Raw genomic sequence first — 16,774 nt, forward strand, 5'->3', positions numbered from 1 at the left:
TCTGTGTGGGTTTCCTCTGGGTGCTCCAGTTTGCTCCCACAGTTCAAAGATGCGCAGGTTAGGTTGATTGGCCATGCTAAATTGACCCTTAGAGTTCAAACATGTGTAGGTTAGGGGGATTAGCCATGGTAAATTGCCCCTTAGTGTCGGGGGATTAGTGGGGTAAATACATGGGGTTTTGAGGATTATTGTCAGTGCAGGCTCGATGGGCTGAATGGCCTCCTACTGCACTATAGGCATTCTATAATTCTATGGAGTAGGCTTACATTAACATTGCAATGAAGTTACTATGAAAATCCCTGAGCCGCCATACGCCAGTGCCTGTATGCTGAGGGGGAATTTAACATGACCAATGTACCTAACCAGCATGTCTTTTGGGCTGTGGGAGAAAACTGGAGCACACAGAAGAAACCCAGGGAGAATGTACAGAATCTGCACAGTTACCCAAGCCAAGAATTGAACCCGGGTCCCTGGTGCTCTTCCTGAGCAGTGCTAACTAGTATAGCATGGGGAGGTTGCAGGGGGGAAGGTGGGGATGAAATCTTCCTGAGCTGAATGGCTCATGCTCACATTATATATATATATATATGGCACAGTTTGTGTGAGTGCTCTGCCTTAAGGCAAGCCTTTGGCTCAGCATCTACTGATGCTTAATCCCGAACCATTTCCTTTGCCAGGTTTGTCAATGATGGCCTGACATTGCCTTCCGCCCCCAGAGGCAGAACGAGGAGGTGGGTTCCCAAGTCTACCTCAGCCCAAACGGGAATTGAACCCGGGTTATTGACCTTATCCCAAACCACAAGCTTACTCAACTGAGCTAAACTGGACGTGTATGTATTGAACTGGTGTGACGTGAATGTACGTAGAACACTGTGTGCAATGGAATGAATCTAGATAGGGGCTGACAATCAAAAGTGAGTTTACTAGATACAATGAATAGTGATCAATTATAAAGAACTGGAACAAGGAAGGAGACAGCAATAAGTGGAGTCCATGTTACTGGTTTTGGAAGCTGCCGAGTAATTCTTAAATAACACGTACCGCATGAAACTGAGCAAAATAGAACACATCTAATCACTTCAGTAACTGAATATTCGATTGAAAATAACCTTGAATGTTAGCTGTTATTATCAATATTTTATTAATTTATATATATTTAGCTCCTGTACTTACAAAAGGTATCTCTTTGTGGCACTACAATTGAGTCAATTTAATGAATAGTATCATTGTGTTATGCTCGGGGATTATTTTAAACCAGTTATTTTTCTCTGTGTGTGTGTGTGTGTGTGTGTGAAGGTGTATCAGAGTGTGTGTGAGTGTGGGTGTGGGTGTGTGAAGGTGTATCAGAGTGTGTGTGAGTGTGGGTGTGTGTGCGAGGGTGTATCGGAGTGTGTGTGAGTGTGGGTGTGTGCGTGTGTGTGAAGGTGTATCAGAGTGTGTGTGTGTGAGTGTGTGTGTGTGCGTGTGTGTGAAGGTGTATCAGAGTGTGTGTGAGTGTGTGTGTGTACGTGTGTGTGTGAGTGTGCGTGAGGGTGTTTCAGAGTGTGTGTGTGTGTGTGCGTGTGTGTGTGTGTACAAGCCAGTCTTAAACTAATAGGTTAAATGCTTCATCAAGGCGTTTGTAAGTTGACGTGTCCGAGACCCATCCTCAGATGACAGAAAAAGTGCTGCGTTTTCAGGGCAATTAAAATTTCAACATTGCATTGAATGAAATTTGCGAGACTCTATCACTCATTAAACTGACTACAGATAATGAGGAATATTGATGTTTCACTGCAGCTAAATAGTACGTATCTCATATTGTTGAAAAGGAATCGCGCCAGCACTTAGATGCATTCATATGTAGATATGGCACAGTATAGCTCACACTGGAGTGCACATTATTTAAATGTTAGACACAATGTCAATTTTAATGCAATGGCAGACAGCACTCACATCTCACAAATGCTGATATGACTCAAAAGCCCATTACATCACTTTAACTGCAAGTGGTCCCACAGGATAATGAGATTTAGACACATCTTAGTACCGGCTCCTAAGTATCATTGGCAATATTTATTCTTTTTATAGCTTTTAATTCAATTATTTGTTTTTACCTCAAAAAGAAACCTTCTTCAGGAAAAATTAATGCATGTATCTTTATTTAATGCCCTTCTCTCTGCTCCCCCCAGTCTCAACATCCCAAGCCTTACCTCAGCTGTGCATACTTTACAACTCAGTCTGTCTTCAGTCCTGGGGCCCTGTGGAAAATAAACCTCAGTTAGATCTATTCATGGGAGAATGGAAAAGGAAATCTGTGTGCGGTTGTGATAATATTAATCAACATTGCCATTGTTGGAACAACAGTTCAAAAAAAAAACCTGCTTTACTTCCCTCCACCCCCCAGGAATAGCAGTGGTATTCTTGAACCAGAACCTCAGTTCTGACAAGCTTGTGTATCTTCTCAATTTGAATGAGGCACTGCAGGTTTAGACATGTTAAGTGGGGTTCTATCCATTGACTCTGTCGACACTTCCTGCTGCCTCGGTAAAGCAGCCAGCATAATCAAGGACCCCACGCACTCTGGACATTCTCTCTTCCACCTTCGTCCATCGGGGAAAAAGATACAAAAGTCTGAAGTCACGTACCTACCGAATCAAGAACACCTTCTTCTCTGCTGCCGTCAGGCTTTTGAATGGACTTACCTTGCATTAACTTGATCTTTCTCTACACCCTAGCTATGACTGTAAAACTGCATTCTGAATTCTGTTGTTGCCTTCTCTATGAACAGTTTGCTTTGTCTGTAGCGCGTAAGAAACAATATTTTTCACTATAATAATACATGTGACAAAAATAAATCAAATAATTAATCAAATCAAATGTTTCCTATAAATTTTATCAACATATTTAACAGAGAAAATTATGATTGTACCCCTGACACTCACCCCTGGATAAGGCAGCAGAGTGAGAAGTCTCACAACACCAGGTTAAAGTCCAACAGGTTTATTTGGTAGTAAACGCCACTAGCTTTCAGGGTTTGCCCCTTCGTCAGGTGACTTTAACCTAGTGTTGTGAGACTTCTCACTGTGTTTACCCCAGTCCAACGCCAACATCTCCATATTAAGGCAGCAGACACAATGGGCAGATTGAAGATTTGAATTCCTCTTACATAGGAACAGGCACAGATCATAGAACTTTAGTTAGACCACATTTGGAGTATTGCATACAGTTCTGGCTGCCACACTACCAGAAGAATGTGTGGAGGCTTTGATTTACCAGGGTGTTGCCTAGTTTGGAGGGCATTCGTTACAAGGAGAGATTGGACAAGCTTGGTTTGTTTTCACTTGTACATCAGAGGCTGAGGGGTGACCTGGTTGAAGTTTAGAAGATGATGAGAGGCGTGGGTAGAATGGATAGTCTTTTCCCCAGGATAGAAATGTCAATTACTAGGGGGATCGGTTTCAGGTAAAAGGGGAAATGTTTAAAGGAGATGTGAGAGGCAAGTTTTTTTTTATACAGAGGGTGGTAAGTGCCTGGAATGTGCTTGACAGATACATGATTAGGCAGGGAATAGAGGGATATGGATGCGGAGAGGCAAAAGGTCTTTAGTTTAGAAAGATGTCATGTGTCAGTGCAGCTTGGTGGATTAAAGGGCCCGTTCCTGTACCATACTGTTTTTTGTTCTTATTCAGCCCTTTAAGCCTACTCCGCCACTCGAAGAACAAAGAAAATTACAGCACAGGCTGTACTGTTGGTGAACATATCAGACAGCTTGGGGGTTGGCTTGTAGCGGTTGGCGGGCTTGCAGGTGCCTTCGATGGGCAGCAACATTCAGATTAGTAACCACTTGGACTTAGTCCCTGGAGCAGCCGGGAGTACATTGCCCTCGCCCCATAACCTTTCAACCCATTACCAATTAAATATCTGCCTAAGTCCTCCTTAAATTTACTCACAGCATCCACCGCACTTTGGGGTAGTGATTTCCACAGGTTCACAACCCTTTGGGAGAAATAGTTTCTCTTCAACCCTGTTTTAAATTTGCTATCTCTTATTCTAAGACTATGACCTCTCATCCCAGAATGCCCCACAAGAGGAAGCATCTGCTTTATCCACACCTTTTATCATCTTGAATCCTCAATTTGATCTCCTCTCATTCTTCTAAATTCCAGAGAGTATAGGTGTCCTCTGCACCTTCTCTAGTGCAAACACTTCCTTTCTATAGTGGGGTGAACAGAGCTGCAGACAGTCCTCTAGTTGTGCCTTAACGAGCATTTTATCCAGCTTCGTCATAACCTCCTTGCTCTTATCTTCAATGCCTCAATGAATAAAGGCAAGTAACCCATATGCCTTCTAAAGCCGCCTTATCTACCTGTCCAGCTGCCTTCAGGGATCAATGGATATGCACCCCAAGTTCCCCCGGTCCCCTGTACTTCCTAGCATTCTCTGTTAATTGCATATTCCATCGCCGTGTTAGTCCTCCCAAAATGCATCACCTCACATTCTTCAGGGTTTGATTCTATTCTGTCCATCTTCCAGGAGCTTAGGTGTCGAAAGATTAGTGAGAGTCAACCAGTTCTTCTGAGCAGGGAGTGCAGTGCACAAGGCTTTCCGAGGATTTCAGGATTGCTGAGAAGCAGCGCAAGTTTGAATCGTTGGCTGGCGTTCACCGGCTGGGTTTTTTTTTAGACTCATAGAACCCTACAGTGCAGAAAGAGGCCCTTTGGCCCATCGAGTCTGCACCGACCACAATGCCACCCAGGCCCTACCCCCATATCCCTACATATTTCACCCGCTAATCCCTCTAACCTAAGCATTCCCTTGAGAGACGTCGGCTGAGGGGGGATCTAATAGAGGTTTATAAGATTATGAAGGGGATAGATAGAGTAAATGGTGGTAAGCTTTTTCCGCTACAAGAAATGGATAGAACGAGGGGTCACGGGCTTAGGGTGAGGGGGGCTAGGTATAAGACAAATATTAGAGGGCAGTTTTTCACGCAAAGGGTAGTGGGGGTGTGGAATGCACTGCCGAGTAAGGTGGTGGAAGCAGGCACGCTAGGGTTGTTTAAGAGTCACTTAGACAGCCATATGAGCGGGCTACATATAGGGGGATATAGTAGGCCTTACTGAACATTGTAGGCTTGGGAATACATTTTGCCTCAGGAATGTTAGTCTTTGCCTGTTTAATAATGAATTTTTTTTGTCTCCACAGGCATTTAAGTCCAGCAAGGGGCATGCAGGCAGCAGGTTGTAGTGGGCTGCTCTTGGATGTTGCTTCGGGAGTTGCCTATTGCTTCATGTCGTTAGTGTGCTTAAACTGGACCATCTCGAGGGCAACATGACAGCTCAGAGACTATCTCTGTTGCTGTGCGGACACATGGATTTGGGCCTGTGTCTGTGGGAGTTTGCACGTTCTCCCCGTGGTTGCGTGGGTTTCCTCCGGGTGCTCCGGTTTCCTCCCACATCCCCCAAAGATGTGCTTTTAGGCTGATTGATTGGGTACTAAAATTGTCCCTAAATTGGACCTCCCTGATCCTCGCACGTTAGACGTAGACTAAAATCATGAATAGGTCACTGAGATAGTAGGACGGCGGCGCGGGCTCGTTGGGCCGAAGGGCCTGTTTCCCGTGCTGTGTTGTTCTTTGTTCTTTGTTCTTTGTTCATTCTAACACACTAAGGGCCAATTTTAGCATGGCCAATTAACCTATCCCACACATCTTTTATCTATTCTTGGGGCATGGACGTCGCTGGCTGGCCAATATTCACTGCCCATCCCTAGATGCCCGAGGAAATTGAGAGTCAACCACATTGCTGTAGCTCTGGACTCACATGTCGGCCAGGCCAAATAAGGACTTAGAAACATAGGAGATAGTAGCAGGAGGAGGCCATTTGGCCCTTCGAGCCTGCTCCACCATTCATTACGATCATGGCTGATCATCCAACACAATAGCCTAACCCAGCTCTTTCCCAATAGCCTTTGATCCCATTCGCCCCAAGTGCTATATCCAGCCGCCTCTTGGGAATGGCAGATTTCCTTCCCTAAAGGATATCAGTGAACCAGATGGGTTTTTCCAACAATCAACAATGGTTTCACGGTCGTCAGTAGATTCTTCATTCCAAATTTTTAAAAAATTGAATTCAAATTCCACCATCTGCTATGGCAGGATTTGTACCCAGGTCCCCGGAACATTAGCTGAGTTTCTGGATTAATAGTCTAGCGATAATACCACTAGGCCATCGCCTCCCCTGGGGGTCACCCACGTGTGTGATGGATGACCAGTTGGCTGACTTACTGCATGGTGACAGCTGCTGGTGAGAAATGACTGCTGTAAGCATAAGGAATCAGATGAGGCAATGAAAGTGGCAGAAGTCACAGAGCAACAACCTATCCTGGCTCCCCGATACTGGCACAATAGTTTAGAAAGCCCACCACTGCCTTTGCTTTCTCAGAAGACTAAGGAAATTTGGCATTTCAGCTACAACTCTCACCAACTTTTACAGATGGACCATAGAAAGCATTCTTTCTGGTTGTATCACAGCTTGGTATGGCTCCTGCTCTGCCCAAGACCACAGGGAATAACAAAAGGTCATGAATATAGCCCAACCCATCACGCAAACTAGCCTCCCATCCATTCACTCTGTCTACACTTCTCATTGCCTCAGCAAAGCAGCCAGCAAAATCAAAGACTCCCACACATCCCGGACATTCTCTCTTCCACCTTCTTCTGTCGGGAAAAAGATACAAAAGTCTGAGGTCACGTACCAACCGTCTCAAGAACAGCTTCTTCCCTGCTGCTGTCAGACTTTTGAATGGACCTACCTCACATTAAGTTGGTCTTCCTCTACACCCTAGCTATGACTGTAACACTACATTCTGCATTCTCTCCTTCTCACATTGTATAACGTGCAAGAAACAATACTTTTCGCTGTATGTTAATGCATGTGACAATAATAAACCCAAATCAAATCAAAAGAGCAACGAGAAGGTTAAAAAGCAAAACTCCATATCGCGAACACTTTACAAACAACAGTCACATCCAAGAGACTCTGTTTGTTCTGAACATCATACTGATATCAGTTGTGGAAACCATGTTGTGTTATATTAAACTAATTTGAAGTACTGTGTCTGGACTGTCCCCTGGTGCCAGTTCCAAACCATTTAACATTTTTTATTTGAGCACTCTATAAAATCATGGTTACAAACCATTATGAATTTGCATGCATGACCCACTTTGAAGACCGTCATCAAAGACAAATGACCCAAGTTATGGATAAAGTCAAGAGCTGATTAATTTACAATGAAAATCTAACAGACTCGAGTTGTTCTCAGCTGTCTATTCCAACCATTGCTTAAGCGCATTCGCTCGCGTGCAGTCATTTTCTACAAATACTCCAAGGCCGAACAAAAAAAAAATTAGGTAAAAATGAGAGTTCTCTCCACACTGCAGGAAAATATCTGTAAGACCAGCCTGTGATGTGAGGCATTCAGAAATACTCAATTAAGCCCCTGGTTTGTAGCTGAAGATTATAAACTGCCTTTGAAGAATGTACTTAGAGAGCTCAGGCTTGGTGTTCAATTGGATTAAATCAACTCAGATGGTGGCCGTAAGGCCCTGCTAGACAACGTGAGTGATAAGGATGCTGTGATATAATTCCCTGGGTCAGGCAACCTTCGGAAAGTTCTAATAACCTGGGATACGCAGTGATACTAAACTTGCTTCATTAGGCCAGTATCTTTTGTCATACAACAAAGGGGTCTAAGAGGAATCTTAAACTGAAAGAACTCTTGTTGGCAAGGCTGACAATGTCCTGTTAGACGTAGGCCAGAATTCTACCACTCCGCCCACCATGGAATCGGAGTGGACGGGGTGGGGGGCAGGGAACAGTGGAAATGTCCGTTGACCTCGGATGGGAATTTCCCATCTTGTTCACATGAATGAGTGACTTTTGTTCAAAATGGAACTCACTGAGACACTAGAGCTTGCTGAGGTCTGACGTCAGTGTATAGCTGTCCTTTACTGTAGGGCTGGGGAGACTAACAAGTGGTGTCATTCAGGTCGATTCCCCCGTTTCGTCACAGAATCCCTACAGTGCAGAAAGAGGCCCATCGAGCCTGCATCGACAACCATCCCACCCAGGCCCTATCCCCCCCTAACACCACGTATTTACCCTGTTAATCCCCCTGACACTAAGGGGCAATTTAGCATGGCCAACCAATCTAACCTGCGCATCTACGAGTGTGGGGAGGAAACCGGAACACCCAGAAGAAACCCATGCAGACAGGGGAAAATGTGCAGACTCCACACAGACAGTGACCCAAAGTCAGAATTGAACCTGGGTCCCTGGCGCTGTGAGGCAACAGTGCTAACCACTGTGTCAGGTCAATGAAGATCTGACCCTAGAAAAGGCCACACAAATAGTCAGCAATCCGAAATCGACTTACAACATCAATCCATTTTATGTGGCAACGGCAGTGATACAGAGCAACCCCCACTGTCCAGCGAGTAAAGCAAAGTTGCAGAGAGCCTACAAGACCAAGGGAAGCAGGACCCAAATTAACCACACGAGGCTGGACAATCTGTCAGCACTGTGGAACCAAACAACCCATTGGCAAAATTAAAAGCAAATCAAACGAGAAAATGCTGGAAAATCTCAGCAGGTCTGGTAAGGAGAGAAAAGAGCTGACATTTCGAGTCCAGATAGCCCTTTGTCAAAGCTAAAAGACATAGAAAGTGGGAGATATTTATCCTGCAGGGTGAGGGAATGAACGATGAGTCTTAGCCACAAAAACAAGGGGATGGGCTGTTAATGGCAGCCCACAGAGAGAATAGAAGGAGTGAACGGCAGAGAAGCTGATATCAGAGGGTTAACTGTGACAGATGGAAATGTGAGGGAGATGAGCGGGAGAGGGATAAAATGGAGAAAAAGGGGAAAAGGGAAGCACAGGGGGAGAAAAGGTAAGAAAAAAGGGGATCAAAAGGGGAAAAGAGTGAGGGGGGTAAAGAAAAATCAAGAAAGACAATAAAGAATTACAAGGTAGAGAAGAATTAAAAATCAAATAAAATGAAGACAAAGGGGTCGAGGTGGGGTGGAGCGAATCATCCCATTGGCAAGACCAACGCCGGGCAAATCTCAGCTCAATATTTCACCTGCAATCACATGGCAGACTTCCAAAGGCTTGGATGAGCGGAGCATACCAGGACAATCCATGAGATTGAGGTACCACTCCAGGGAAAGATCCAACTGCCCTTCCTGGGCAAGGTCAAGGATTCCAGATTCGCATCTTGGAATGCATTTACCTCACTAAACAGTCACCTTGCCAACTTCAAATTGTACATGGGAAGCCAGTGTTACAGTTATCTTGGCCAAGGAACCGTAGCTGGTGACACAATGCCTGATGCTACCCACAGCACAGCTGTGTGGAGAAGGCAGCGCCAAGCGCCCAGTTAAAGGTACACTGTAGGCGACACTCAAAGACAAACCAATATGAAAGACATCGGTATTTTACTATCTCGCTCGGGCGAGGTCAATGGAGAAGTCCGTTCTGTGAGCCTCGCCCATCCCGATTCCGGTGTAGGTGTGCCGGTAAAATTCTGGTCATTATTTATTGTCCACAATCAAGAATTTTCTCTCTTAAACAGGAAAGTCTGTGTTAGCTTTAACTTTCCTCAGAACATTGACGCCATCAACCAGCAAGCGTCTGGTTCCAACTTTAAAAAGGAGTTTCCAAAACTCTTCACCGGATTGGGGTGACTGAGGGCCGTGAAGAGGATTCCATTGAAGATCCCAAGCCCACGAGCCAGTTCACACCATAAAAATGACCGCACTCTCTCAGGAAGAAAACGCAGCAAGAGCTGGGCAAGATGGCCAAAATGTCATCTTTGCCTCCATCACCCAGTGAAACAAGAGTGCCCCGGTGGCAAAACTAAATGTGGCCATCAATATCTGCCTTGACCTGGCACAGCTCAATAAAGCAGCGACAAGTGCAATCATCCTTGGTGGACAATGATATGACCAAACTCTCTGTTTTCAAAAACAGTGGCTTTTTTGGACTCAGTGAAAAATCCCTGTCTGTGTTGACCAACCCCTTTTGGCAAGTTCTGTTTCAACCGCTTGCCATTCTGGATCGCCGTAACACCATAAATTTTTCAATGTATAATGCAGGCCTTCTAAGATGATACATTACATAGCAAGAGGACTGCCAGGCACAGAGATATGGGGTGGGATTTTGCGGACACATTCGCCCATGGTCGAAAATTCCTGCCCAAGATCAATGGGCCTTTGCATGGTCTGTACTCATCCACTATGATTCATGGAAGGGAAAAATTCCACCTGGATATGCCATTATCAAAAAGAAGCTCTCATGGTCATGTGGGCTTATGGGAAGTTCTCCGATTACATTATTGACCTGAAAGTCACCACTGAAACAGATCATAGACCAATCGCCAACCAGAGATAGGCTTGGCTAAAGACTGGACAGAGACCTGTATAGAAGCAAGCATGCAGTTGGCACATAATTTGGCTATGACCTGTATATATGCATCGAGCTACGTGTCATCAATAAACACTTTGTTGTTTAACTAAACAAGACTCAGAACCTTTTTGCGTGAGACCCTCTGAATACACAAAGTACAACAAGGGTCTTCAGTTGTGCAAGGATATTTTGGCCTTGGAGGGAGTGCAGAGGAGGTTCACTAGGCTGATACCAGAGATGAGGGGGTTGGACTATGAAGAGAGGCTGAATAGACTGGGTCTGTACTCGTTGGAGTTTAGAAGAATGAGGGGAGGTCTTATAGAGACGTATAAGATAACGAAGGGGATGGATAGGGTAGAGTTAGAGAGATTCTTCCCGCTCAGAAAGGACAGCAGGACTAGGGGGCACAGCCTCAAGATAAGGGCGGGGGGGAGCAGTTTAGAACAGAGTTGAGGAGGAACTTCTTCACTCAAAGGGTGGTGAATCTCTGGAATTCTCTGCCTGTTGAAGTGGTGGAGGCTACCTCACTAAATATATTTAAGTCACGGGTAGATAGGTTTTTGGTAGGCAAGGGGATTAAGGGTTATGGGGAGAAAGCGGGAAAGTGGAACTGATCCACTTCAGATCAGCCATGATCTTATTGAATGGCGGGGCAGGCTCGAAGGGCTAGATGGCCTACTCCTGCTCCTATTTCTTATGTTCAGTTATGAGAGTCGCGGGTTGTTTGCCTCAGCATAAAGGGAGGGAAGGGGAGAAATTTAAAAGGGTCACTGGGAATTATGATGGAGTTTGCTCTATCCTTCGCAAAATGCTTCATAATGACAGGAGAGACAAGAACCAGAGGGCACAGAGTTCAGATAATTGGCAAGAAAATTAGGGAGGTGATAAGGAGATTTGTTTTTGATAGTTAAAGTTTTTTAAAATTTATTTATTAGTCACAAGTAGGCTTACATTAACACTGCAATGCAGTTACTGTGAAAATCCCCCTAGTCGCTATATAATCAGCACCTGTTCAAGTATAGTGAGGGAGAATTTAGCATGGCCAATTCACCTTATCAGCACACCTTTTGGACTTCGGGAGGAAACTGGAGCACCCGGAAGAAACCCACACAGACAGTTACCCAAGCTAGAAATCGAACCCAGGTCTCTGGCACTGTGAGGCAGCAGTGCTAACCACTGTTCCACTGAAAGTTATAATGCACTGTCTGAAAAGAGTGGTGAAAGCAGGTTCAATTGTAGTTTTCATAAGGGAATTAAATAATCATTGAAAAGGAAATAGAGTCATAGAGTTTTACAGCACAGAAACAGGCCCTTCAGCCCAACTTGTCCATGCCACCCTCTCTTTGTTCTGTAACTCTCCTCTATTATGTAAATATTCCCGGATTATGGGGTTAGAGCAGTGGGGTTGGGGGGGGCAGTGTGGGACTGATTGAATAACTATTTCCAAAGAGGCAGAACAGACACAGTGGACGAAATGATCTGCTTCAGTGCAACGCGATTCTATAGCGCGGCAGTTTCTCATTCTAACCATCCTTATGAGCTCTGGGGCTGGGCTTGTCACTTTAGTAGCAGTTGCGCTGAATTGGAGGGCAGTTTTGAGTCACTGGCTCGCGACCGATAGGAGCTGGGTTGCAAATGTCCGAACTGATTTCATGAGGGAGATGGACCCGGCCACTGGGGGAAGGAGACACCCAACATATCCGGGTGAGCTGCGAAAGAAGGTCCTCGTTGTAGAAGGGCTGGCTTTGCGATACACTTGACCACCCAATTCCAGCATCTGCAAAATGGCCCGGAGCCTGGCATTTCTCAAGCGCTACTTCAAATAAACGGCATCAAACTTCTGAGAATGGGAAACTTGGCAGATGTTGTACAATAGGAACAGAAATAGAACACAATAGGACATTGGAGTTTGAAAAAGCTCATTCCGTATTTAAAGGTTTACAATTCTCACTGAAAGCAATCAATCATCTTGGCTGAAATTATAAATATCCATTCAAAGAACATTTTGAGTGCCTTACTTTTTAAAAATTTCTGTCAGCTTTCCTCTTCAGATTTAATGTTGTGGTTAGTGCGAGTTACTCAGGCGCATGACCTATATGTGACCAAGTGCTCACATGAATAAGAGACTTTTGTTCGAAATGGAATTCATTGAGACACTTGAGTGGTCTGTGATCTGACATCAGTGTATAGCTGTCCTTGACTGTAGGGCTGGGGAGACTAACAAGTGGTGTCATTCAGGGTCGGTTCAATTCCCTCGTTTCATCACAGGATCTCTACAGTGTAGAAGGAGGCCATTTGGCCCATCGCATCCGCACTGACTACAAACCCACCCAGGCTCTTTTCCCCGTAACCTCACATATTTACCCTGATGCTAAGAGGCAATTTAGCATGGCCAATCAACCTACCCTGCATATCTTTGGATTGTGGGAGGAAACCGGAACACCCAGAGGAAGCCCAAGCAGACATGGGGAGAACATGCAGACTTCACATGGACAGTGACCTGAGGCCAGAATTGAACCTGGGTCCTTGGCGCTGAGAGGCAGCAGTGCTAAATACTGGGCTACTTTCAGAGTTGGAGAACGAAGGCTGGTTGTGACCCTGGACCTGGGAAAACACAGCAGTGCCCTCCATCCCCACCTCACCTCCCCCCCTAAGTTAAAGTTAAAGTTTATTTATTAGTCACAAGTAAGGCTTACATTAACACTGCAGTGAAGTTACTGTGAAATTCCCCTAGTCGCCACATTCCAGCACCTGTTTGGATCAGTGCATCTAACCAGCACATCTTTCAGAATGTAGGAGGAAACCAGAGCACCCTGAGGAAACCCACGCAGACACAAGGGTAACATGCAGACTCCACACATTCAGTGGCCCAAGCTGGGAATCGAACCTGGGTCCCTGGCAACGTGAAATAGCAGTGCCAACCACTGTGTTACCGTGCCGCCACCTTCCCCCCGCCAACCCGCTGTGGTTTCTCCTGGGTCCAGCAACTCTGAAGGCAGCCCAGGCCTCCTTCAGGTAAGGCCTGACTTTTCCACACTACGTTGAACCAGATGTGTTCTGAGCCGTGTTATCCCACTGGCGTCACGGAGAATCAGATGTGGAGGGACCATTCCAGCCAGGCCTTCATCTGCATCCCGTTAGAGGGTGGCAAGTCAGCTTCATGCCAATCTCCAGTGGCATTTCCAATCTGCCATACACCATCCAAAGATCTAATTCAGCCGCATGAGACTGATTGTGGGCACACCCTGAATTCTCAGCCCCATCCGCCATTGATTCCGCCGGCGTTGTCGGGGGGGGGGGGGGGGGAGTGTCAAGGGAGAATAAGAACATAAGAAATAGGAGCAGGAGTAGGCCATCTCGCCCTTCGAGCCTGCCCCACCATTCAATAAGATCATGGTTGATCTGAAGTGGATCAGTTCCACTTTCCCGCTTTCTCCCCATAACCCTTAATTCCCTTGCCTATCAAAAACCTATCTACCCGTGACTTAAATATATTTAGCGAGGTAGCCTCCACCATTTCAGAATTCCAGAGATTCACCACCCTTTGAGTGAAGAAGATCCCCCTCAACTCCGTTCTAAACTGACACCCCCCTTATCTTGAGGCTGTGCCCTCTAGTCCAACCAACCAACCTCTAGTCCAACCAATTCCAGCCAACATCTCTGCAAAGATTACAGACAAAAACCATTTTGTACAAGAAATGTCTTTAATGGCACCTTTTCCATCTAATAACAATGGTGGACCCCAAGAACAGGTATTCCTTGCATCGCTGTAGTCCAATTGAGAGGAAATTCGATGGATGCAAAATTTCCTTTCTGGTTGGGAATGGTGAAGCTGAAGAAGGAGCTTGTGGAACAATTCCAGAAGTTTCAATGTTTCTCTCACTGATTTTAATTGCTGGTCTGCTAATATCTCAATGTGTCAATGCTTCACAGTGTGGTATGGTTCTTGCTCTGACCAAGATCTCAAGAAACCACAAAGACTCATCAACGAAGCCCAGTGCATCACACACACACTAGCCTCCCATCCATTGACTCTGTCTCCAATTCCCAGTGCCTTGGCAAAGCAGCCAGCATAATCACAACCCCCCCGCCACAAACCCGGACATTCTCTCTTCCACCTACTTCCATCGGGAAAAAAATGCAAAAGTCTGAGATCAACCGACTCAAGAACAGCTTCTTCCCTGCTGCTGTCAGGCTTTTGAATGGACTTACCTCACATTAAGTTGGTCTTCCTCTACACCCTAGCTATGACTGTAACACTACATTCTGCGCTCTCTCCTTTTCTCCTTCTCTGTATACTCTATGAATGGTACGCTTTGTCTGTGGTGCACAAGAAGCTGTATTCCAATACATGTGGCAATAATAAATCAAAATCAAATAAGTTCAAAGTCATATTCTGGCATCATAAGGATGACCACATTTCGAAAATGTACTTCACTGGTCACAAAGTTCTTTGCGACATCCTGTAAAAGGGGATAAATAAATGCAGCTTTTATCTTTGTTTCTGGTCCTGGAATTAATGCACTGCACTCACACTATTTGTAAGCCAGCCATGAGATTATAGTCAATACACACACACACACACATGCACACACACGTGCACACACACGTGCACACACGCACGCACACACACAATATAGATGGTTAATAATTCAACATTGTATGGTAGTCACTGCAGCTTTTAAGAAATAAACTTGCCGAAATAATTCTCAACTGTAGCGGGTATGAATCCTGTGGCGTCATCTCAGGTTTCAAATGGCTTTGGAAAGCCAAGAGCTTACCTCAATACTGCACGCATTCATCACAGTGTCGCTCTACTTTGTTCTCCAAAGAATGAACTGAAATAAGGTAAATCACATCACACTAATTCCATGCAATTTATCGCCTGGAGTCAGTGGGAAAGAAGATGCAGCAGAAAGCATCTTAGAAGGGGTTGTCTGAGAATGCGCCAAAGTCGGAGGAATCACCGTGCTGAGGAATTAGAGGGAACGGAAAGTTCTCCCATGTATATCATGGCCTGATTTTTTTCCTGATGAATCACAGAATCCCTACAGTGGAGAAGGTGGCCATTCTGCCCATCTAGTCTGCACCAACTCTCTGACAGAGCAACTTACTCAAGCCCTGTTGCTGTATCCCCCCATATATTTAATAAGAACAGAAGAACTAGGAGCAGGAGTAGGCCATCGTTCAATAAGATCATGGCTTATCTTCTCGTGGACTCAGCTCCACTTACCCATCTGCTCACCATAACCTCCAATTCCTTTACTGTTCAAAAACTTATCCATCCCTGCCTTAAAAACATTCAATGAGGTAGCCTCAACTGCTTCACTGGGGCAGGGAATTCTGTAGATTCACAACCCTTTGGGTGAAGAAATTCCTCCTCAACTCAGTCCTATGTCTTGCACGGTCAGGCTTCTTTATCTGTTTGAGAGTAGGAAGAGGCAATCTCTCTCTCTCTTTTTCGCTCTTTCACTAACAATTGGCACAAATCACTGGAACTGCTGATTCCAAAAAACGCAGTTTACCAAAAGAATTGTTTTACACGGGAAAAGGACCCCAGTCCAAGAAGCTTTGGAATTGTCTCCTCCAGCAGAAAGACGTGAACAGGGAAATGTTGTTTCACTCCAGAGAAACCTCCCGTATTCTCAGCACATGAGCCAGCTTTCTCTCAAACTGCAGTTATACAGCAACTAACATTATTGTTTTCTGCCAGCTGCAATGTGTAGTCACAGACTATAATCACGGTCTCCAGTAAAGTTAGCTAGTAACAAGTATTGTGAAAGAATAGAGCTTCATGTATAAAAGGAGTTAGAATTTATTATTCAAGCAGATTGGACAGGATACTACTTTGGTGTGAAAATTGCAGAGGGCCTGAATCGGTAACAGTGGCGGGTTCAGTAGCTCCTGCTCACCACAATTCCTCTTCTCCTCACTATTTTCTTTTAAGTGGGTTAGCTATGAGGTGAGGTTGGATAAACTCGGTTTGTTCTCACTGGAATGACAGAGGTTGAGGGGCGACCTGATAGAGGTTTACAGAATTATGAGTGGCATGGACAGAGTGGATAGTCAGATGTTCTTTCCTAGGGTAGAAAAGTCAAGTACAAGTTTACATAGGTTTAAAGGGAGAGGGGAAAAGTTTAGAGGAGATGTGCGAGGCAAGTTTTTTCACATTGAGGATGATGAATGTCTGGAACGCACTGCCTGGGGAGGTGGTGAGAGCAGGTACGATAGAGGCATTTAAGGGGCATCTGGAGGCATATACATGAATAGCCTGGGAATAGAAGGATACGGACTTCACAAGTGCGTACGGTTTTAGTTTAGGTAT

The 16,774-nt window shown here is 45.2% G+C and overlaps 1 protein-coding gene across 1 annotated transcript in view; it reads right to left on the reverse strand.

Annotated features, from left to right (window-relative positions):
- Window positions 1-16,774, reverse strand: part of LOC145348300 (uncharacterized) — a 234,426-nt gene that overhangs the window by 181,320 nt on the left and 36,332 nt on the right. The window contains exon 3 of the mRNA XM_080196501.1: window positions 2,193-2,240. Coding sequence (XP_080052627.1) covers window positions 2,193-2,240 — 48 coding nt within the window. The remainder of the gene's footprint in view (window positions 1-2,192; window positions 2,241-16,774) is intronic.

This window comes from Carcharhinus amblyrhynchos, chromosome 9, assembly GCF_965287045.1.
Source record: "Carcharhinus amblyrhynchos chromosome 9, sCarAmb.v2.hapA, whole genome shotgun sequence".
Taxonomy (NCBI): Eukaryota; Metazoa; Chordata; class Chondrichthyes; order Carcharhiniformes; family Carcharhinidae; genus Carcharhinus; species Carcharhinus amblyrhynchos.